Raw genomic sequence first — 22,696 nt, 5'->3', positions numbered from 1 at the left:
TTATATAGAGAAAATCTTAAAGACTCCACCAAAAACACTACTGAGGCTAATAAATTAATTAAAATTGCAGGACACAAAACAACTATAATTTTTTGTGTTTTTATATAGTAACAATGCACTATAAGAAAATAAATTAAGAAAACCATCCCATTTACAACTATATCAAAAAGAATAAAATACCTGGGAATAAATTTAACCAGGAGGTGAAAGATCTGTATGTTAAAAACTATGACACTGATGAAAGAAATTGAAGACACAAATAAATGGAAAAATATTCTGTGCTCACGAGTTTAAAGAATTAATGCTGTTAAAATGTCCATATTACCCAAAGCACTCAAAAGATTCAATGAAATTCCTGTCAAAATTTCAATGAAATTTTTCACAGAATTTGAACAAACAATCCTAAAATTTGTATGGAACACAAAAATATGAACAGCCAAGCAATCTTGAGAAAAAAGGACAAAGCTAGAGGCATCATGCTCCCTGATTTCAAATGATATTACAAAGCTATAATAATCAAAACAGTATGGTATTGGCATAAAAACAGACTCATAGATCAATAGGACAGTATAGAGAGTTCATAAATAAACCCACATATATATGACCAATTAATTTATGACAAAGAAACCAAGAGTATACAATGGAGAAAGGACAGTGTCTTCAAATAATAGTATTTGGAAAACTATTGGAAAACTATTTGGAAAACAGCCACATGCAAAAGAATGAAACTAGACCACACAAAAATAACTCAAAATGGATTAAAGACTTGAATGTAAGAACAGAAATCACAAAATTACCAGAAGAAAACATAGGCAGTAAGCTCCCTGACAATGGTCTTGGTGATACCTTTTTTTTTTTTTTTTGATCTGACTCAAAAGGCAACAGCAACAAAAGCAAAAATAAACAAATGTGACTACAACAAACTATAAAGCTTCTGCATAGAGAAGGAGACTATCAACAGAATAAAAGTTAACCTAATGAATGAAAGAAGATATTTGTAATTTATACACCTGGTAAGGAGCCAATATCCAAAATATATAAAGAATTCATAAACTCAGTAACAACAACAAAAAACAATTAAAAATAGGCAGAGGATCTGAATAGACGTTTTTCTAAAGACACACAGATGGCCAACAGGCATATGAAAGGTGCTCAGCATCACTAATCTTCAGGGATATGCAAATCAAAACCATACTGAGATCACCTCACACCTGTCAGAATGGCTATTAGGAAAAGGAGAAGAGATAGTAAGTGCTGGCAAGGATGTGGAGGAAAGAGGAACACTTGTGCACTGTTAGTAGCAATGTAAATTGGTGCAGTCAATTTCCAGCCCCACTGGAAAACAGTGTGGGGGTCCTTCAAAAAATTAAAAATAGAACTACCATATGATGATCCAGTAATTCCATTACTGGGTATTTACCTGAAGAGTACGAAAACACTAATTCAAAAAGAGATATGTACTCTTATGTTCACTGCAGCATTATTTACAATAGCCAAGGTATGGAAAGTACCTATGTGCCCATTGATGGATGAATGGATAAAAATATGGTGTATGTATGAATACCTCTGAGCCATAAAAAAGAATGGAATCTTGCCATTTGTGGCAACACAGAAGGCCCTCCAGGGTATTGTGCTAAGTGAAATAAGTCACACAAAGAAAGACAAATACCGCATGATCTCACTTATATGTGGCATCTAATAAAGAAATGATCACACAAAATCAAACCAAGCCAAACTTACAGATACAGAGAACAGATAGGTGGTTGCTAGAGGGGAGGGGTTGGGAAGGCAGACAAAATGGGTTGAAGCGGATCAAAAGGTACAAAATTCCAGTTATAAAATAAAAAGTCATGAGGACATAATGCATAGAGCATGGTGACTACAGTCAATGACATTGTATCTCCAATTTGCAAGATGCAAAGAAAGTAAATCTTAAAAGTTCCTATCATAAGAAAGAAAAAAGAAAAAAATGTAAATTTGTATGGTGACAGATGGTAACTAGATTTACCGTGGTGATCATTTCACAGTGTATACAAATGTGGAATCACTGTGTTCTATACCTGAAACGAATCTAATGTTGGATATCAAGTACATGTCAATAAAAAAATGGTTAAAGTATATTATTATATTTGGCTTATATAAATAATTTTGAAGTGAAATCACCTGGAGAGTACTAAGTGGTCAACAAAAGTTAGCATCTATCATATGGCTTTGTTTGGCTCCCACAGTGCTTAATCTCTGCAAATCCTGAGTTGCATTTGAGAAGTTTACAAAAACTGTCTGAGTTTAATGAGGTGTTTTACTTATGATTTTCCCAGGGCAACAAAATTCCCAGCTCTGCTGCCCTCTGATTCACCCATGTCAGGCTGAATCCTCTGAGCCTGGTGTTTAGTCATCTGGCATCCCTGCACTTTCAGCCGGGGGTCTAAGAAATCCATAATAAACTAGATTATGTTATGTCTTCATTGTGTTATCTTTTTAAAGGAGAAAGAATAAAGGTGTTTGGATGTTGACAGGTTTATAGAAAGTCTGCCTCTATAATCTTGACAACAAAACAACGAGACAAACCTGAGCCTTGACTGAAACTTCTGATTTGCTCTGAAGAGACTTTGTGAATACTAGCTTAATTTAAAATGCCAGTGAGTGCGAACGACCAGGCCTGTGTTTTCTCTTGTTGAGAACACATGATGTTCCTCCAAAGTTTCTCCTTACGACTTTGTTTTCTACCATATTTGCAAGAACCCAGATTTCAAAGAAAAACGAACCCTTTTATTGTCTTGCTCTTCAGCCACAGCCAGATCACCTATCCATCCCCTGTCATTTTTCTCTCAGATCTGCCCATCAACCTCCACCCCACTTCCTCCACTGCAGGCAAGACTGTTCTTCCTGACCAGATCATCTTCCACTTTGATTTTGTCATCCCCTTGTATAAAGCCAGATTAAGGGACTAGCCACCCTGAAATCTATTTGTAGTACCAATCTATAATGGACTGCTAAAACAAAAATAAACGGAAAAGATGGCGCTAGCTAACATAACCCCCGTTTCATCTCCATATGGGTCTACTTCAGCTAAACTTCATACTCTGCTCAGTGGCCGACTTTTTAAAACACGATAAAAAGCAAAATTTCAAGTATCAAATTATTAGCTTCCCTAATAACTTTCATATTTTAACTGGCCCAGCCCGGACTTAAAATCAAGTCAGTGATTTTCAGTTGTTTATTGAAAATAATCCAAAATCCTCATCTTGCATTCGAGGCCACTTGAACTCTAATTATAATAAGACTTACCCCAAATACTTTCTGACATCAGCTATTTCTTTAAATGTATTTTTTTTAAGTTTATTCATTTATTATTTCTGAGAGAGAGAGAGAGAGAGACAGAGACAGAGACAGAGAGGAGAGGGCACACAAGTAGCGGAGTGGCAGAGAAAGAGAAGGAGATACAGTATCCAAAGCAGGCTCCAGACTCTGAGCTGTCAGCACAGAGCCCGAAGCCGGGCTCCAACTCACAAACACAAGATCATGACCTGAGCCAAAGTCAGATGCTTAGCTTAACCAAATGAGCTACCCAGGTGCCCCTCAGCTCTCTGTTTCTAAGGAGTTTATTTATGCACCTTCCTGATACTTGGGTTCTTATCCCTGCTCCTCATTATGCAGCCTTTTTCTGAACTTTAATACATAATGTTCAGCCACGCAGTCATACCAGTAAGCCCCCAGATGCCCTTAAGTGGAAGCTTCTACCTGCCTGTAACCATACTCTAGACCCTTGGACCATTTGATACAGTTTGACTGGATGAAGTTCATCCAGTTCAATTTGGATGAAGCAGTTGGAAGCTGATGACCCTAACAAAATATGATTTATTTGACTCACTATGGTGTGTGTATGTGTGTGTGTGCGTGTGTGTGTGTGTGTGTGTATGCGCGCACATGTGAGTGTTTAATTTGAATCATGATTTACAAACCAAATTTCATATTAAAAATAAAATCTGAATTCCTGGCTTTCCTTGAAAAAAAAAAAAAACTAATGAATTTGGTAATATTAGGATAATATTCTTCCATGTCAACAATTCTCCAGACTCAAGCAGAGCTTATCCTTCAAGACAGACTTGTGCTTTTCAGTTCTGCACAGCACCTCTGCACCATTTCACTTTATTCTCTTATCTGCTTGGCCTTTGTTGGCATTTGAATAAAATCTCTGGTAGTAAAAAAGCTACCTACATACTCTGCCTTGCAAGTACATCTTTCTTTACCATTTCAGAACCAACATTTGAACTGTTTGTTTGAATTTCTGTGTGGCCCATGGACCAGTAGCATCAGCATGAGCCTAGAGCTTGTGAGAAATGCAGAAATCAGGCCCTTCCCCAGACACACTGAATCAGAATCAGTATTTTCAGGTTCCCTGGGTGATTCGTATACAAGTTAAAGTTTGAGAGGCAGTGGGTTACTTCCTTTTTCCCTTTTCTCTTTAACTCTGGCCTCCAATTTGGAAACCAGATACAGGTTTCTAGATACTGCTCCCAGGTAAAAATAAACTGCTCAAATTTAATCCCTAGATTTAGAACATATTTTGAAAAGTTGTCCATCCTTCAGTGTAAGGTTCAAATTTATGTCTTGTCTATGGAGCTTCCCCCAAACACTCAAACACATTTCATACTTTTGCATTTGAGTCCCAGGAGATTTTAATTGCAGCTGGCTAAGGCACCATATCTGCATTGTCCCTAAGAGCTGCCTTCCCAGAATTTGTGGCAAGTGCCCCATTTTTCATATCTTGAGGAAAACTTAAAGTCTAGAAAAGGAGGAATAGAGAATTTTCTCTCTGGGTGGGCAAGATGGCAATCTCAGTTTTCTTGGGATAGTGCTGGGTTACACCTGACATACAGGTATTTTCCTGATTAGCAACCCTTTTCATTCTCAAAAGTGTCCCTCTTTTGGCTGATAAATTATAGTCACATCCTATTGATATCTCCCTCCAGTTCCTGTTTTCTATTATGTGATCTTCCTTGGTCAGGCTTGGAGTCATGGGAAGGAAAGTGTTCTTTCCCATCAACACTCTTCAGGCATTTAACAACAGAAGGTTAATCCAGACACAATGTTAAGCATTTTTTTAAAGAACCTAATATTAAAATATGTCGAATTATTTTTTTTTTTAATTTTTTTTTTCAACGTTTATTTATTTTTGGGACAGAGAGAGACAGAGCATGAAGGGGGGAGGGGCAGAGAGAGAGGGAGACACAGAATCGGAAGCAGGCTCCAGGCTCTGAGCCATCAGCCCAGAGCCCGACGCGGGGCTCGAACTCACGGACCGCGAGATCGTGACCTGGCTGAAGTCGGACGCTTAACCGACTGCGCCACCCAGGCGCCCCTGTCGAATTATTTTTAAAAGTCAAATATCTGTGAATATTCTTGTTAAGAAGTAACAAAAGAGGGACAAAAACATTTCATTGTTTTCTGTTATTTGTATCTATTTAAAAAACACTAATATTAGGGTAAGGAATTTTTGGTGACTAGGTTCTTCTAATGAAGGAAAAAAAACAGACAACGCGTAAGTTGTCTGTGCTGCCACTGAAGGGGTATCCTGGATATCTGGTTCACAGAACCAGTTCTGAGGTAGAGGAAAAACTCCTTCATTTTGTCGGTAGAAAGCTCTAGACTGGCCCATCGTGTCTAGCTCTCCCATATTTATCTCCTGGTGATCGCTTTAGTTTTTCTCTTCCATCTCTTTTTCCACCTTCTTGGCAAGCCCCCCATCCCTAAAATAGAGCTGCCCCACCATTACCACCACCACACATCACAACCACCGCTACGGCCACCACAGGCAAATAATGATAAAGCCACAGTGAAAGGAGACCGATGTCCGCTCAGTTAGATTGTGGGCGAATTGTTTTCCCCTCTCTTCCAATGCCTCTCAAGTCTAGTAGAAATCACTGATATCTTATTCAAATGAACTCTGCAATTATAATTTAAATAATTTAATTTAAAAAAAGTAATAATTTAAATAAAATTTTGTTCTAGAAATAGGAAAGCACTTTAGTATGAGTTCTTGAACTGAGTCAGAGCAACACAATCATGTCCACTTCTTCTGTGTTTACTGTGAAGGAAAATAGAGTAAGAAAAAAAAAAAGATTCCAAATTCTAAGACTGATCTTACAAAAAGGATACTTAAAATCATGATTCATTCTCAAGATGCTACATGAAACGAGGGTGGGGGAGTTGAGACAGCATTTCCAAATAAAAATACCTCAAAATAAAAGAAAAAAAATTCTGTTCAAAAATTTATCTGCTCTCTACGATTTCCAAAAACTGGATGGGCAAATTCAGCAAACAAACCACATCCAGCCAGACAAAAGGCAGTTGTGCAGAATACAGGTGTTGTAAATTCTGTTATGCAGTATGAGGTTTAATGTCACTTAACCACGGTCTCCCACTCTGTGTGTGTCCGCTGTACCTCCATGGCTCATTTAGGGCCATCGCCACTTTTTCTGTTGCATGAAGATTCTCTCAAATACCAGAGAGAGATGAAGCTATTAAGTGCAGACTAATTACCAATATGAACAGGAGATTCCTGTTTTCTGACATTAAAAAAAGTATTAGAATCTTTCTAGCAATATATCTTTAATTTTTTTTTCTATTTTTTTAATTTAAATTCAAGTTAATAAAGATACAGTGTAGTCTTGGCTTCAGGAGGAGAACCCAGTGATTCATCTCTTACATATGACACCCAGCGCTCATCCCAGCAAGTGCCCTCCTTAATGCCCATCACCCATTTAGCCCATCCCCCCACCCACCTCCCCTCTAGCAGCCCTCAGCTTGTTCTCTGTATTTAATTTTTTTCATGCTTATTTATATTTGAGAGAGAAAGAGAGACAGGGAGACAGAGACAGCGTGAGCAGGGCAGGGGCGGAGAGAGCGAGGGAGACAGAATGTGAAGGAGGCTCCAGGATCTGAGCTGTCAGCACAGAGCCCGATGTGGGGCTTGAACTCATGAACTGTTAGATCATGACCTGAGCTGAAGTCAGAGCTTAACCGACTAAGCCACCCAGATGCTCCTGTTCTCTGTATTTAACCGTCTCTTATGGTTTGTCTCCCTCTCTGTTTTGTTTTGTTTTTTTTTTTTTTTTTTTTTTTTTTTTTTAGTTTATTTGTTTATGTTGAGAGACAGAGGCAGCACAAGTGGGTGAGGGGCAGAGACAGAAGGAAAGAGAGAATTCCAAGCAGGCTCCACACTGCCAGCACAGAATCCGATGTAGGGCTCGAACCCACGAAGCTGTGAGATCATGATCTGATCTGAAACCAAGAGTCGGACACTTAATCAACTGAGTCACCCAGGCACCCCAACTTCCCTCTCTGTTTTTATCTTATTTATCCTTCCTTTCCCCTATGTTCATCTATTGAGTTTCTCAAATTCCACCTGAGTGAAATCATATGATATCTGTCTTTCTCTGACTGACTTATTTCACTTAGCATAATACCCTCTAGATCCATCACGTTGTTGCAAATGGCAAGATTTCATTCTTTTTCATTGTCGAGTAGTATTCCAATTATTAAATAAAATATTGAGAACATATGAAAAAATAATATAACACTTGTACACTTCATCATATTTTAAAAATGTTGACAACTTGCTACATTTGCTTGTATTTTTTAAGTAAATAAAACATTCCACGTATAGTTCGGGACATATAAACTACTCCATTTCTTTCTTCTTGGTCAATCCTTAAAGTCAACCACTGTCTAAAATGTGGTTTGTACCCTTTCTACCCATGTTTTTGTGATTTTACTACATGTAGACATTAATACATTATAGACAATAAACACCACATGGTTTTAAAATTAAACAAGGCTTACTGTCTATATCATTTTTTAACTTGTTTTTTTACTCATGCAAAAAATGCCTTTTTACCCTAATTTCCCATCTTACTCATGTATTTCAAATGTGTTCATATTGATACATGTAGACCTATTATTAATTCATTTTAAATGGATATGGCATTTCTTTTTATGCATTTATTACAATTCATCTGTCCATATTTCTACTGAAGGTTTAGGGTTCTTTCCCCAACATCTTTGTACCCTGCCTCCATGTGGATAACAGGAAAGAGATTTTCAAAGCTCAAGTATATATCTAAAACTAGTAGTGACATTTCTAGATGGAAGGCGTGGATTCTAACTGTAGTGAGTATTGCTCAAGTGATATCTAAGATAGTTGTATCTGTTTATATCAGTACCAACAATGTGAGAGAGTTCCATTTCACCAACCATCGGTATATTGGGCTAATTGATTTATTTGACAATCTGATGGTATGAAAAGCTCCTCTTAATTTAATTTGCATTTGCTTGAATACCATTGAAGTATTTTTTTCATGGTAATTGAACATAATTGTTTCTCTCCTGCAAATTGCCTTATTTATAACCTCTTATTCTTCTGTTGCTTCTTTGCTTCTTTTTTTCATGAATCTGTGGAGTTACCTTTTAGATTCTTAGTATTTATTTAGAAGTTAAATATTTTCAAATATTTTTCTTAATGTCTGGCTCACCTATGCAATTTGCTCTACTGTATTTTTGGTTGACAAGTTTTTAATTTTAATGCAGTTATTTTAAAATGTTCTTATTTTTAGAAATTTTTACTACCTTGTATGAGAAATTCTTCCTGTATTATATACTCCCACGGTTTTTTCTGAAGTTAAAACTTTTCTTTTTTTTTTTTGTTTTTTTGTTTTTTTTTTTGTTTTATTTTATTTTATTTTATTTTATTTTTTTATTTTATTTTATTTTTTATTTATATATGAAACTTATTGTCAAATTGGTTTCCATACAACAGCCAGTGCTCATCCCAAAAGGTGCCCTCCTCAATACCCATCACCCACCCTCTCCTCCCTCCCACCCCCCATCAACCCTCAGTTTGCTCTCAGTTCTCAACAGTCTCTTATGCTTTGGCTCTCTCCCACTCTAACCTCTTTTTTTTTTTTCCTTCCCCTCCCCCATGAGTTACTGTTAAGTTTCTCAGGATCCACATAAGAGTGAAACCATATGGTATCTGTCTTTCTCTGTATGGCTTATTTCACTTAGCATCACACTCTCCAGTTCCATCCACGTTGCTACAAAAGGCCATATTTCATTTTTTCTCATTGCCACGTAGTATTCCATAGTGTATATAAACCACAATTTCTTTATCCATTCATCAGTTGATGGACATTTAGGCTCTTTCCATAATTTGGCTATTGTTGAGAGTGCTGCTATGAACATTGGGGTACAAGTGCCCCTATGCATCAGCACTCTTGTATCCCTTGGGTAAATTCCTAGCAGTGCTATTGCTGGGTCATAGGGTAGGTCTATTTTTAATTTTCTGAGGAACCTCCACACTGCTTTCCAGAGCGGCTGCACCAATTTGCATTCCCACCAACAGTGCAAGAGGGTTCCCGTTTCTCCACATCCTCTCCAGCATCTATAGTCTCCTGATTTGTTCATTTTGGCCACTCTGACTGGCGTGAGGTGATACCTGAGTGTGGTTTTGATTTGTATTTCCCTGATAAGGAGCGACGCTGAACATCTTTTCATGTGCCTGTTGGCCATCCGGATGTCTTCTTTAGAGAAGTGTCTATTCATGTTTTCTGCCCATTTCTTCACTGGGTTATTTGCTTTTCGGGTGTGGAGTTTGGTGAGCTCTTTATAGATTTTGGATACTAGCCCTTTGTCCGATATGTCATTTGCAAATATCTTTTCCCATTCCGTTGGTTGCCTTTTAGTTTTGTTGGTTGTTTCCTTTGCTGTGCAGAAGCTTTTTATCTTCATGAGGTCCCAGTAATTCACTTTTGCTTTGAATTCCCTTGCCTTTGGGGATGTGTCGAGTAAGAGATTGCTACGGCTGAGGTCAGAGAGGTCTTTTCCTGCTTTCTCCTCTAAGGTTTTGATGGTTTCCTGTCTCACATTCAGGTCCTTTATCCATTTTGAGTTTGTTTTGGTGAATGGTGTGAGAAAGTGGTCTAGTTTCAACCTTCTGCATGTTGCTGTCCAGTTCTGCCAGCACCATTTGTTAAAGAGACTGTCTTTTTTCCATTGCATGTTCTTTCCTGCTTTGTCAAAGATTAGTTGGCCATACGTTTGTGGGTCTAGTTCTGGGGTTTCTATTCTATTCCATTGGTCTATGTGTCTGTTTTTGTGCCAAGAAGTTAAAACTTTTCAAGAGTAGGGCCTTGATTTACTTATATAGGAAACTGATACCTTATTTTTCCTAAATGGGTAGCCAAAATGTCCTGGCTTTTTAAATTGGATGGTCTGTCTTTTTCCCACCAACTCCTGTTGTTACCCATTTCTTATGCCAAATTTGTATAAGTGCAGGCACATTCGTTTCTGGCCTCAATCACAGCCACCTTTTAAAAATCACTTTCTGCAAAACTGTTAAACTCTTTTAATTATTACAGCTTTTTAACAAGTTTTACAATCTGCATCTCGAGTCCTTCATCTTATATTTTTCTCAAACTTGTCTTCATTCCCCTATTGTTTTCCTTAGATTTGGAGTGTTTCATTGCTGTGTTGATTTCATTTTCAGTCTTTCTTCATTATCTTTTTGCATGCTGAAATTTATTTTCATATTTATCCTGAGGGGTAGTTCTTTTATCTTTGTGTTTATTTTTTCTATATTCATTGTTGCTCATCCAGAAGCTTACAGTTGCCTCCAGCAAGTCCTTAGCTTCCAATCTAGAATGTCTTATCTTGGCAGCCTGGGGTCCTGCCCTACCAGGACAATGCAAATCCAATCATCTAGCTGGATCCAGTAGCTTGAGTCAGGTGCTGGGTGGGAGGCTGCGTGTCTGCCTCCTATGAATGCTGCCACAGACAGTCGTCTGTCTTTTTCCCCCTCTCCCCACAGCTGCGAGAAAACTACTCTCTGGCACTTAGTTTGGCTCTTTGAACCTGACCTCAGGATGATGCGGGAGTATTCTGAACCATTAAGTTCTCACCTTTACTCCCCCCGTTTGTTTGTCTTACCCATTCTGGTCAATGGAAGCATGTGTTTGCTTTGGGTGTAGCGTGGAGAAGGGGTTGATGTAGAGGGATCCTAACTGTACAAACTTCATCTACAATGCGGATCATGAACTTTATAGACAGGAGAACTTATTTAAAAGGTGAAGACAGGGGCGCCTGGGTGGCTCAGTCGGTTAAGCGTCCGACTTCAGCTCAGGTCACGATCTCACGGTTGGTGAGTTCGAGCCCCGCGTCGGGCTCTGGGCTGACAGCTCAGAGCCTGGAGCCTGCTTCAGATTCTGTGTCTCCCTCTCTCTCTGCCCCTCCCCCATTCATGTTCTGTCTCTGTCTCAAAAATAAATAAACGTTAAAAAAAAATTAAAAAAAAAGGTGAAGACATCTGCCAGGTAAATGGACAAATGTGTTTTTCTGACCTATGAATAAGTAAAAGGATGGGAAAATAACACTTATGAATGTCCACTACGTGCCAGATACAATATTTGGTGTTCCACTGACTTAATGTGCACCCAAATTCTTTGAGGTACATATTGTAATTCCAAGTTCAACTAGAGATTAGTGATCACATTGCTAGTACGTGGTAGAGCTGGGATTCAATCCAAGCAAAAATGCTACGAGAGCATATATTTTTTATTTATTGCTCTATTCCTGCACTGAAAGCAGTGCCTGGAACATACGAAGCACTCAGGAATATTCCTTGAATAGATGTTTTCTTCTCACAGTTTTTCTGTGTTCTCCCTACAGTTGTTTCTATTTATAGGGCTTCATCCTTCTAGAAAACTCTCAATCGCTATCTAAACGTAGAATTCTTCTGCATTAGGAACTTCTTTACTTTGCCTTGCTTTCTTTTTTGTTTTCTCTCCCACTTGTCTGGCACCAGCTATCTTAACCCTCACCCCAGTGGGGGAATGTCTCTACATTTTTCCCGGAGCTCTCATCTCTCTTGCCAGTAAACGAGCATTGGAGCTAAAACTTTTCCTGCATAGGTTACTTCCTCACAGCCGACACTTTCATGCTTCCCCAGGCCCCATTTAACAATAACACAGTCGTATCTTGTCTTAACCACCTCAACCAAGTGCAGCCAGGGTACCTGCTGCAGAGGTAGGAAGGCAAATGAAGCTATGACTAGGCAATTTGGATAACGGTTTTCCTCCACAAATTCCGACTGTCAAATTGTCTTGGGAAATGTGGCTGATTATACTTAAAAATCACCTCGGTTCTCCTTTAAATTATATCTCCAGATGGAATTGGAATAAAAATTAGGCTTTAAAATATCGTTTCTTTTGCCCCTGCCCTCCTTTTTTAATGACACTCTGACTGGTATTAGGGAGCAATTCGGCTGATGAATTAGTACGTATGTGGGTATGATCTCTCAGCACAGCTGGAGAAAAGCAGGACCAATCACAGGCCTCACTCACTGCAATTGATTTTCTAAAGAGGACACAAAGCAATTAAGAAAGGAGAAAAATCATGCATTTTAAATCTGTCTGCTACAAGAAAAACACTATTATTATTTCACAGAGCCTGTAAAGGGCTTTGCGTGGTTTGTGATACACCTACCTTTTCTGACGCAGTGATTTCTCAAGACTCAATCCATACTAATTGCAAGGCTTACCATGACTAGAAATATTCTCATGTTGGAAGATAAAGAGTAAGGAGGAGCTCAACTACACAGTCAAGGGGAAAAACTAGCATTTCTTGTTTTTAGCCCAAATGGACAGCGGGGAAAGGCAACTGGTGGTGCCACTATGCCAATTACTGGGGAATGATTAACTCCTACTTTTCATTTCACCTCTGCAACTAATTAGCAATGGAGATATACAGTCCTCACACGCCACCCACACGGGGGAACTGGAAATGACCACAGGGTCCACCTCGTTTTCCGACCTGAGAATGCATTAGAGGGCGATCAGAATGCAGTCTGTGAATTGACAGCTTCAGAATCATGAGGAGTCTGTTAAGCGTGCAGTGTCTTGTACTTCACGTACAGAGGCTGTGATTTGAAAAAGTAGCTCAGGTGAATCTGAGGCGGCTGATCTACAGATCACATTTAAAACTCTTTTAAGAGTCTTGTTCATTTTACAGATGAGGAAATGGGCCAGGGGCAGCACGACAGAGTCACTTGGGAAGTTTTTCAGAATGTGCAAGATAAGTCAGGGCAGCTGAGGCTATGCTGTGGCAAAGTCCTTAAATCTCAGCAGTGTAAAACAATCAGAGTCTAAGGCTTGCTCACACTATTTGTCCATCATGGGTCATGATTACCCTGCAATCCGGGCAGAGGGAGGCCTCATATCAACTTATGCTTTTATACTCGAAAACCCAGAAAACGATGGAGTAAGGCCAACTGTGCACAAGTTTTTAAAGATCTGATATAAATACTATTAAAGAAGCAATATCCTTGATGGACTTGGGAGTCAGAGAGACTTGTATTTACATCCTCTTACTCCCTTTATAGCCTGTGTGACTTTGGACAAATTGCTTCACCTCTTTTAGTCTCTGTTTGTTCGTCTATAAACTGGGTGTAATACTGAGTATTTCTAATGGCTGCCATGAGGTTTATAGCGGACGTTGATACTGATTATCATTACCAAACTAGGTATAAAAATGTACCACGGAAGGAAAAAAACTTACTCCAGCGTTCTTGCTCTGTCCCTTTGCCATACTTGTCACTCTATTTGAAGTCCCTTCCTTTGATCATCTTCTTTCTCCTGCATCCTATCTTTCCTCCAAGATCTGGATTAAGTCTCCACATCCTTCTACTACTAGACATCGCCACTCTCATTCAGCATAGTTATCAACTATCTACTGTGTGACTGGCACTATGTTTGATGCCAGAGAAAACAGAAATTAAACAGTATGCTCCATGTTTTTGAGGTATTTAGAGTGTACAGGAGGAGGCAATGATAAAAGCAAAGTGGAACACGTACTATAACACAGGCTGAAGTATCCAAGATGCATCGAGAGCACTGAGGATGATTCCCAGTTTGTATCACTGCCTGATCTGCTTCCTCAAAAACGACAGAGCAAGAGGACAGAGCATTTCAGGACAAGGGTACAGCATGTGCAAAGACAGAGAGGCAAGAATAGCCACGAATAGTCAATAGTAATCTAGGGACTGCAAATAGTGAAATACTGCTAACATGTAAAACATGAATGTGGGAGACAGGTACTTGGGTTCTGGGAGAGGGTTGTTAGGACAAATCAATGGCAAAATCTTAAACATCCATCAGTGTATACATGCTTTGTTTAGATATTTGTTTCCCCCGTAAGCAAAAGAGAATCACTGAACAACTTTGACCAGGGATACAACAGGACCTGGTTGGCATTTAAAAAATAGTGCTCTTGTAGGAGACATTGGGAAAAAGACTAAAAATGGTCCATGGGAAAGAGATATGGGACAGCCTAAAGAAAGCAGTGCCAGCAGGGAGATGAAGAAGCAGACGGGAGGGGGGATTTAGGAAGTGAGGCAACAGGGGGGCCTGGGTGGCTCAGTCGGTTAAGCGTCCAACTTCGGCTCAGGTCATGATCTCGCGGTCCGTGAGTTCGAGCCCCGCATCGGGCTCTGTGCTGACAGCTCAGAGCCTGGAGCCTGCTTCAGATTCTGTGTCTCCCTCTCTCTCTGCCCCTCCTCTGCTCGTTCTCTGTCTTTCTCTGTCTCTCAAAAATAAATAAACATTTAAAAAATTATTAAAAAAAAAAAAAAGGAAGTGACACAACATAGACTGATGATTTGAAGCACCTGAGATGACACACAGGTTTCAGACCTGGGAATGGGGTGAAGGCTAGCAGGTTCTGGGAGATAAAGAAAACAGAAGGAGCAGCAGGTGGTGGACAAGCGGGACTGTGTGTGATTGAGGACATGGGGGTGGGGGTGGGGGTGGGGCTGGAGGAGGATGAATCCCCAGAGATCCATCTGCCTTTTAATTACATGTCTAGACACAAATTATTTGTTTAAATCATTTGGTGTGTATTTATATACAACCTTAAATTTGTGATTAATGTTTGCCACAGTGTATACTGACTTTTCAAAAACTGTGCAGGCTTCTTGAAAGCAGAAACATTAATTTAAACTTATGTTTACATACCACAGTTCACTTAGCACAACACATTGGGCTTAGCAAGGTCTCATAAAATATTCATGAAAAAATATGTATCAAATTTGGATTTCCTCGTTTTGTTCATCTACCACATTACAATTAGCATGACTTCTGCCTTTTTTTTTTTTCTTGCCCTACATCATGTTGATGCTCTTTTGTGACTGAAGTGCTTACTTTCTTGGAGTTTACAGCATTTCCCCCCATATCTTAAGCCCCTACTATGCTTTAAACCAACATTTAGAACAATATCAATTATTTCTATTGAAATGCCTGTTTGACTTGTCCCTTTCAAAGTTCAGTATGTTTTCTTGGAGTTTTTCCCCTTTGCTCTTCTTTCACTTGTAATCATTTTAAATTCTCTCCCCTTCATTTTCGTTTTCTCTGTCAGAATTTCCTCCTTCTGGTACATCCTTTATCACTTACAAGGTTACATTTCTCTACAAGCATGATATTTTCCTGTTTTGTTTTTGTTTTAGATTTGGCACCATAAGTCTGTCATTTGTATCATTTCTTCTATTTATTATAATTTCTATTATAACTTTGAAACTCATGACATATCAGATGAATATATTGTGAGGGAAATGCAGGTAGCACATGACAGTGCAGATATAGAGCTGCCCTTAATGCCATAGTCCCTCCCTCCCTAACCCATGTCGTGACTGCGCACTAATGCTCTGCTGTGTTGACTTTGCCATTCTCCTTTCTCTCCAAGTCTCTCTTGGTGTAAAATATTTTGCAGAGAGATCCTGGAGTAAATGAGAGATAATTAAAATCTGGTTTCAGTTTTATAACCAATTAACTAGGACATGCTGCTCAGTTTCTGTGTGGCTGTTTCCCCTCTCTTTATCTCAAAAAGGGGTTCTAATTAGGGATAAACCAGGGATAAGCCAGACCGAGTGAGATACGACTGGAAGAAATGCACTCTATACACAGAAAACATTATTGCTCAATTTTCTCCTCTTACTGCTCCTCAAAAAACCCTGGCCTTCTTCTTATCTTTTTGTATTATTAATAGAAAATCAAAGAAAAATCAAGAACTGGAAAAATGAGTAAGGGAATAGTAGAGGGTACTGAGAAAAGTAAAAATTAACAAGATGCTAAAAACAGTAATAAAAGAACACAACTGCACAGAGGATATCACTGAAACTATGGCATATGGCCTACGCCAATTTTAACTTTTTATCAGGCAATATTTAAGAAAGTTCCTTTCCAAATTGAGAAAAATTCAGTGCAATTATTAATTTCATTCAAATATTTACATAAATATGAATTATATTCCAGGCTTGTTTTATTGATCACTAGCTACTCACTGGAGAAGGACTAAGACTACCTTTATGTTTATATCATAATTAAAAACTGATGTTTCATTGTAAAGCAATAAGGAAGTGTGATTCCTTTAGTAAAGTGACATTTATCCCAATGTATTAGGAGTATAATTATTACCATTGTGGAAGCTGTAAGAATACAGATATTCAGTTGTGGTTGGATCACAGCTCTGGAGTCAGACAGATGTTGACTGGAAACATCTATATAGCCACATTTTGGTAATCTGTTTACTTGTTTCTGTCTCTGTTTCTAATCTGCAGAACTGGACTAATAATAATACCTAATTCATAAGGATTAAATTTGAGCTTCTGTTTGACTTATGCCCATGAGCATAGTCTCCTTTGCTATGAAATATTTCCATGAAAACATTGAAAAACACAGTTTTAAAATTTCTTCCAACTAGAAGATCTTAAGATGCCAATCTAATGCCATGACTCATAATGAACATTTGGGTATAGGTGTGAAGGGAAGGTACAGCATATGCTGACAAGCTGACATGACCAGCTTGTACAGCTGAAACTCTGGGACATTCAGCAAATGACACACATGTAAGGCTGCTACTTTGGTTCTCATATGCCCATCTGCAGTAGTTAGAATCACTGCAATTTTCTAACTTGAAGACGTTGAATAGCAAGAGGTCAAGTGAGGAAATGGCTAAGATACACTCCTTCTGTATTTTGACCTTCTAAAGTATTATCACAAGGAGAAATGCTTGAGTTGTTGATAATGATCATCAAGCCACACTTTATATAACTATTCGAAATAGAGGGTAAATCTTCAAAAAATACAAAATACAGGGGCACCTGGGTGGCGCAGTCGGTTAAGCGACCGACTTCAGCCAGGTCACGATCTCGCGGTCCGTGAGTTCGAGCCCCGCGTCGGGCTCTGGGCTGATGGCTCAGAGCCTGGAGCCTGTTTCCGATTCTGTGTCTCCCTCTCTCTCTGCCCCTCCCCTGTTCATGCTCTGTCTCTCTCTGTCCCAAAAATAAATAAACGTTGAAAAAAAAAATTTAAAAATAAAAAAAAAATACAAAATACAGAAAAGACTAAAACATAATCACTGGGAAAGCATGAAGTCTGAGTTCCGACAGAATCTGTGTTTAAATCCAGTTTCCATAGCATCTATGTGACCTTTGTTGGGTCACATACTTTGTGCATCAGCTTCCCCAAGTGGAAAATGAGAATGATAGAACATATGTGACTGTCTTATAGGTTTGTAATGAAGGTTAAATGAGATAATTCAGATAAAGCAGCTGGCAGAATGCCTATAACAGAGGCATGTTCTGCAAAGGGAATTCCTTCTCCTTCCCTCTGAATATTGTATTGCAAAACTACTAAGGGTCTCTAATTGTTAATGCCACATTTCTTTTTTTTTAATGTTTATTTATTTTTGAGAGAAAGAGAGCGCGCGCGCGCATATAAGAGCGTGGGAGGGGCAGAGAGGGAGACAGAGGATTCGAAGTGGGCTCTGAGCTCTCAGTGGGGCTTGAACCCATGAATCATGAGATCATGACCTGAGCTGAAGTTTGCTGCTTAACCTACTGAGCCACCCCTGTACATTTCTAAACTGCGATGGAATTAAGGTGAGGGTTAAGGCCAATCTATAGAAACAACTCAATAAGCAGTAGGAAAATGAAAAAAAAATCAGTCAATAATTCATTGTTCTGACATTCATGCAGAATTATTGTGTTTTTATAAAGCAAAATTGATTTTTTGTTTTGCTTGAATTCTTTAGCTGTTCTGTTACTGGCTGTTTAGAAGCATAGGGTTCTTCAGTTTGGTCATCCGAAAGTTACAATAAAGTGATTTGCATCCATGTCAAAATAGCCTCTACTTTAAGTTCATACCCTCCAATGCCCCATATTGTTTGAAAAAAAAGTTCTGCTTTCATTGTAAGCAACAGTTAAAATACTATTGAGTTTATTTAGCAGTTGATTGAATGATTAAATATGCATTTGAAGTAGCCAAAAATGAAATCATGCTATTGTACTAGGAAAAAAACCTCACATTAACACTGATTGAATTTTAACAAATGAGTTGATTAGTGGAAAAGGAAAGAGGAACACAGTTCATCAAATGCAACATGATGCCAGGTCCCTGGTTTCTCCACAGACCTAATGTACTCCTGTCATAGTGCCTTGAAAAAAAAAATTAATGACTGCATTTCTTAACAAGAATATGCTTTCTGATTAATGAATCATGCACTGAAACCTCTGCTTTTTATTTAGTTAGTTGTTCTCCCTTTCAACGAATTTATATTCACTTCCTCTGAAAATTATGGAAGATAATCAAAGTGTCATGCACATGTATGTCAAAGGAGCAGCACAGATGATATATAGTCATAGCGGAAGTTTGTACTGACTAGCTTGATTTCTTATTTTCTCTGCCATAAGTAAGGATTTAGGCTGAAACTAATCCAGAAATATTAAAATATAGCAGGGGTCCAGGTATGAACCAGGATGTATTCATGATAGAATGGTAGAATTCAGCCAGGTCTGGGGGGCCCACAGGACCAGGGGAGTTTGAAAGAGGAGGCCATCATGCACACTAGACAGAGTAACAAGTCTTTGAAGGGGGTTCAAATAGAGCAGCATTCACATTAGAGTCCCATGTCTGTAACTGCCAGAGACTCGTATAGGAGTCCTCAGAAGTAGCTGATACAGGAAGCAGAAGGGGGGTGAGAGAAAGATTAATCACACAAAATTTGAAAAACAAAACCAACTAAACCAAAGCAATGGACAGGGCCTATTGTTTTCACTAGAAATTCTTTAAGGCTTTGAGGGTTCAATGTTTGACCAAAAAGGGTGGGAGTCCTTCCCTTCCTCAACAGGAAATTGTGAGTCATCATTGTGAGAGAGAGGCCCAGCCTGGGAGGCTGCTACAGCTGGATGGCTGTCCCCTGCACGAGGCAACAAGTAGCCAGGGGCAGTAGAGGCCAGTCCCTTCCCCAGCTTTACAGGCAGAGGAGACCTTGGTAGAATCAAAAAGGATTTTTCATTAGCTCACATGAATTTCCTTCAGAGATTCCTAGATCAGTGGTAGGCTTTTGAGGGAGACTGAAAGATCCACCATATTATAATTACCGTGATTCTACTTCAACGTAGACTGGTAAAACCTTGATTAATATTTGTTAGAGAACATCAGAAAGCCATCATGGGGTGGTGGGAACTGCACCGGCTGTGGGTGAACACATTTAGGGAGACTCTTGCTGCCCTACTTACTGTGTGCCAGCCACTACTGATGAATGCTTATGCATTTAATCTTCACAACAAGCCTGTTACTCTCCCAGGCTTACATACAAGAAAACAGAAGCTCAGAGAAGTTAACTGATTTGCCCAAGTCACACAGCTTGTAAGTGGTATATCTGTGACCTAAAGCAGAGAGTTTAGCTCCAGTGATTGTCCTCTTACCAAGTAACACTCATTACGCTCACTAAATGCTTGCTGATTCAAATCATTTTACCACGGGATTAAAAATGTCTTGGGTTTATTGTTCTGGACTTTGACTACACTTAAAAGCAAACAGAAAAATGCTTGTAAGTACACCGAACTGAAATAAGATCTCAAATGATTGGAACATGGTACAATCATTTATTAAGTTTTCTAATTAACTGAGGAAAATTACATCATGCTTTCAACGTTTTCTCATTCCATAAGGAAACTAAATTTCCAGGAGGTTTAGTGGCCCACACTGAGCCATGGAGCTGACAAGTAAATTAGTCTGTGCTAGACCCTGGGGCTCCCGGTTATTCTTCTAGCTCTTTCCCCAGTATCCCAAAGCTGCCTGGCCTTGGGAGATGGGATCGTGCTAACCCAGGATCGTCCCTGAAGATTGATAACTAGAATGACAAGATCTCAAGGGTTGTGCTTCTTTTGTTCTTTGTCTCATCTGGTTAACCAGAAAGAAAACAATTCTGATTGAATATGTTATTTAATTATTCTAGTTAGTCATACTGAGGATCAACCAACTTTAACCATTAAAAAGGGGAAAAGTGGACAAAACACAATGTACGACCATCCTGACTTCAAACTCAGAGTGGCACCACCCATCCAGTTCTGAACCAGGCAGTTACACAGAAACTATTAAAGGACAGCTAAATAAATCAGGAAATCCACCAGCCTATTCTCCAGGTTCACTTACCTTGGTGCGAAGGATGATTGGCAATGGCAGTAAAACCAACAGAGTGAAAACTACCAGGAAAAACTTACGATAAACTAGAACATAGCTGAGGACGTTCATTGTCCTGAGCAGACACGTTTGATAGTGCTCTTCTCAAAATAAGGCAGGTGTTAAATAACCAACACGGATTAATATTTCTCCAGCCCATCATCATCATTTACTGCACTAGATGGTTCAACATGAGTTAAAATTAAATCTTGATTTTTTATTGTTTTACTGTCACAATTAACATGGAGAGAGAAGCCCGAGTGTTCGTAAGAAATCACATGCCACTTGCTGGTATGGATTTTGAAAGATACAACTGATTTTTCCCTATTTAATTTGTTCACATTAACTAGAACATTTATTGGCCATATCTAGGGGAAGGCAAAATAGTGAGGTTTGTTGATGTTGCCCACAGTGAGGCCCCTCTGCCCCTTTCAATGTCCCCTGACTTCCGGGCTCCATATTTGGGTGGTGCCTTGAGCAATCTCTAACGGATGCCCCCAGTGCCCTAAGAAAGTGCATTTTCTTTTTTTTTTTTTTTTTTAATTTTTTTTTTCAACGTTTATTTATTTTTGGGACAGAGAGAGACAGAGCATGAACGGGGGAGGGGCAGAGAGAGAGGGAGACACAGAATCGGAAACAGGCTCCAGGCTCTGAGCCATCAGCCCAGAGCCTGACGCGGGGCTCGAACTCATGGACGTCGAGATCGTGACCTGGCTGAAGTCGGACGCTTAACCGACTGCGCCACCCAGGCGCCCCAAGAAAGTGCATTTTCAGTGTGTGAATTGAAATAGCGATTTCCAGCAGTAGGAATTTCAGTGTATGGCAGTGTGAAAGGTAAAGGTTTTGGTACAGATTTTTCTAGGGCTTCTCAGGTAATGTGTTGAGGCAGCCCTCTGCACTGCCTATGTGAAGTATGGCTCAGAGAAGAGCTCCTGACCTCTCTCATTTAGGAATTCTCTGCTCTCATTCAAAAAATAAATAACACTGCTTCTGATGTTGAGCAGCATTTTTCTCCCAACATCACACTCAGTTGCACAATGATTTACTCACTATTTGAAAGCAAAATTCTGTGTATTTCTTGTACCCCATTGTCTCTTTTGATAGAAAACTAAAAGTTATCATAAAGCCTTATATAAGCCCTCCCCTGTTCCACTTTTTCATGACTAAGTTGACACTACTGGGCTGATTCTGACTAGATAATTAACAGGAAATCTTCCCAGAGATAAGTCATTGGGGCCATTCAAGGGGTGAGTATGTGTGTGTGTGTGTGTGTGTGTGTGTGTGTGTGTGTGTGTGTGTGTAAGCACATGTGTGAAGATGGTGACTATTCTCACAGTGATGTGGATGATGTATTTCAAAACCGCTCAGGGCTAGGGACTCTGGTTTGTTTCTAATTGTGTTGTAAATTAATAATGTGATACACTTCAACTAAATAACTACTATGCACCCTAGCCCTAGGTATAAACAGAACACATTTTTTTTTTTATAATTTATAGTCAATTTCTCTTGGTATAAATAACCTTACTTTTATGTAGTCTATGGTTAGCATTTAGACCTTATTTCTAATTCCACACTAATGTAACTGCTTTCTTTTCCTATCAAAGAAGATAATTCTTTCACCAACGTTCGCCTTATTATTAACGTAGATGAAAAAGCACTTTTCCCTCTAAATGTCTAAATTTCTAAAGATATATCACAGATAGTGATTCAGGAAAATCAGCAGAGTATACAGAAAAAAAGTCTCCAAACCAGAAAGGTACATTACTTCTTAAATTTCTCAGGTGAAAAAAAGAGAGGGTAATTACAAATAATAATAATAAATAACGAGGAATAATAATAAGTGTTTTAAAGAAACACATTAAAGGAACACAATTACCCAAAACAGTTTCAATACTTCTTTTTTTTCCTCTATGTAACACTCTGTACAGTTCATTGAATGTTTTTTAGGAAACCATTTCTGTTCTTAAATTTCCTTAGGCCACCTGGTGAGACCATTTGAGCCTCACTTTCTTATCTCAGAGAATTTTACTTTATGAAATGATACCAAAAATGAAAAGGCATTTGTGTGACATTTAACAGAAATGGGGGAACAGTGGCTCTCAAACCAGATGGAGACTGAAGGAAAA

The 22,696-nt window shown here is 38.9% G+C and overlaps 1 protein-coding gene across 5 annotated transcripts in view; it reads right to left on the bottom strand.

Annotated features, from left to right (window-relative positions):
- Positions 1–20,693, bottom strand: part of SLC13A1 (solute carrier family 13 member 1) — a 143,220-nt gene extending 122,527 nt beyond the window's left edge. For all 5 annotated transcript variants that reach the window (XM_086691208.1, XM_086691216.1, XM_025929730.2 and 2 more), the window contains exon 1: positions 20,544–20,693. In XM_086691208.1, coding sequence (XP_086547334.1) covers positions 20,544–20,642 — 99 coding nt within the window. In that variant the 5' untranslated portion in view covers positions 20,643–20,693. The remainder of the gene's footprint in view (positions 1–20,543) is intronic.
- Between the last annotated feature and the right edge of the window lie 2,003 nt (positions 20,694–22,696).

The sequence above is a fragment of the Puma concolor genome, chromosome A2 (assembly GCF_028749965.1).
Source record: "Puma concolor isolate L17-30 chromosome A2, mPumCon1.1.hap2, whole genome shotgun sequence".
Lineage (NCBI taxonomy): Eukaryota > Metazoa > Chordata > Mammalia > Carnivora > Felidae > Puma > Puma concolor.
This window is presented reverse-complemented; position numbering and strand designations above follow the sequence as displayed.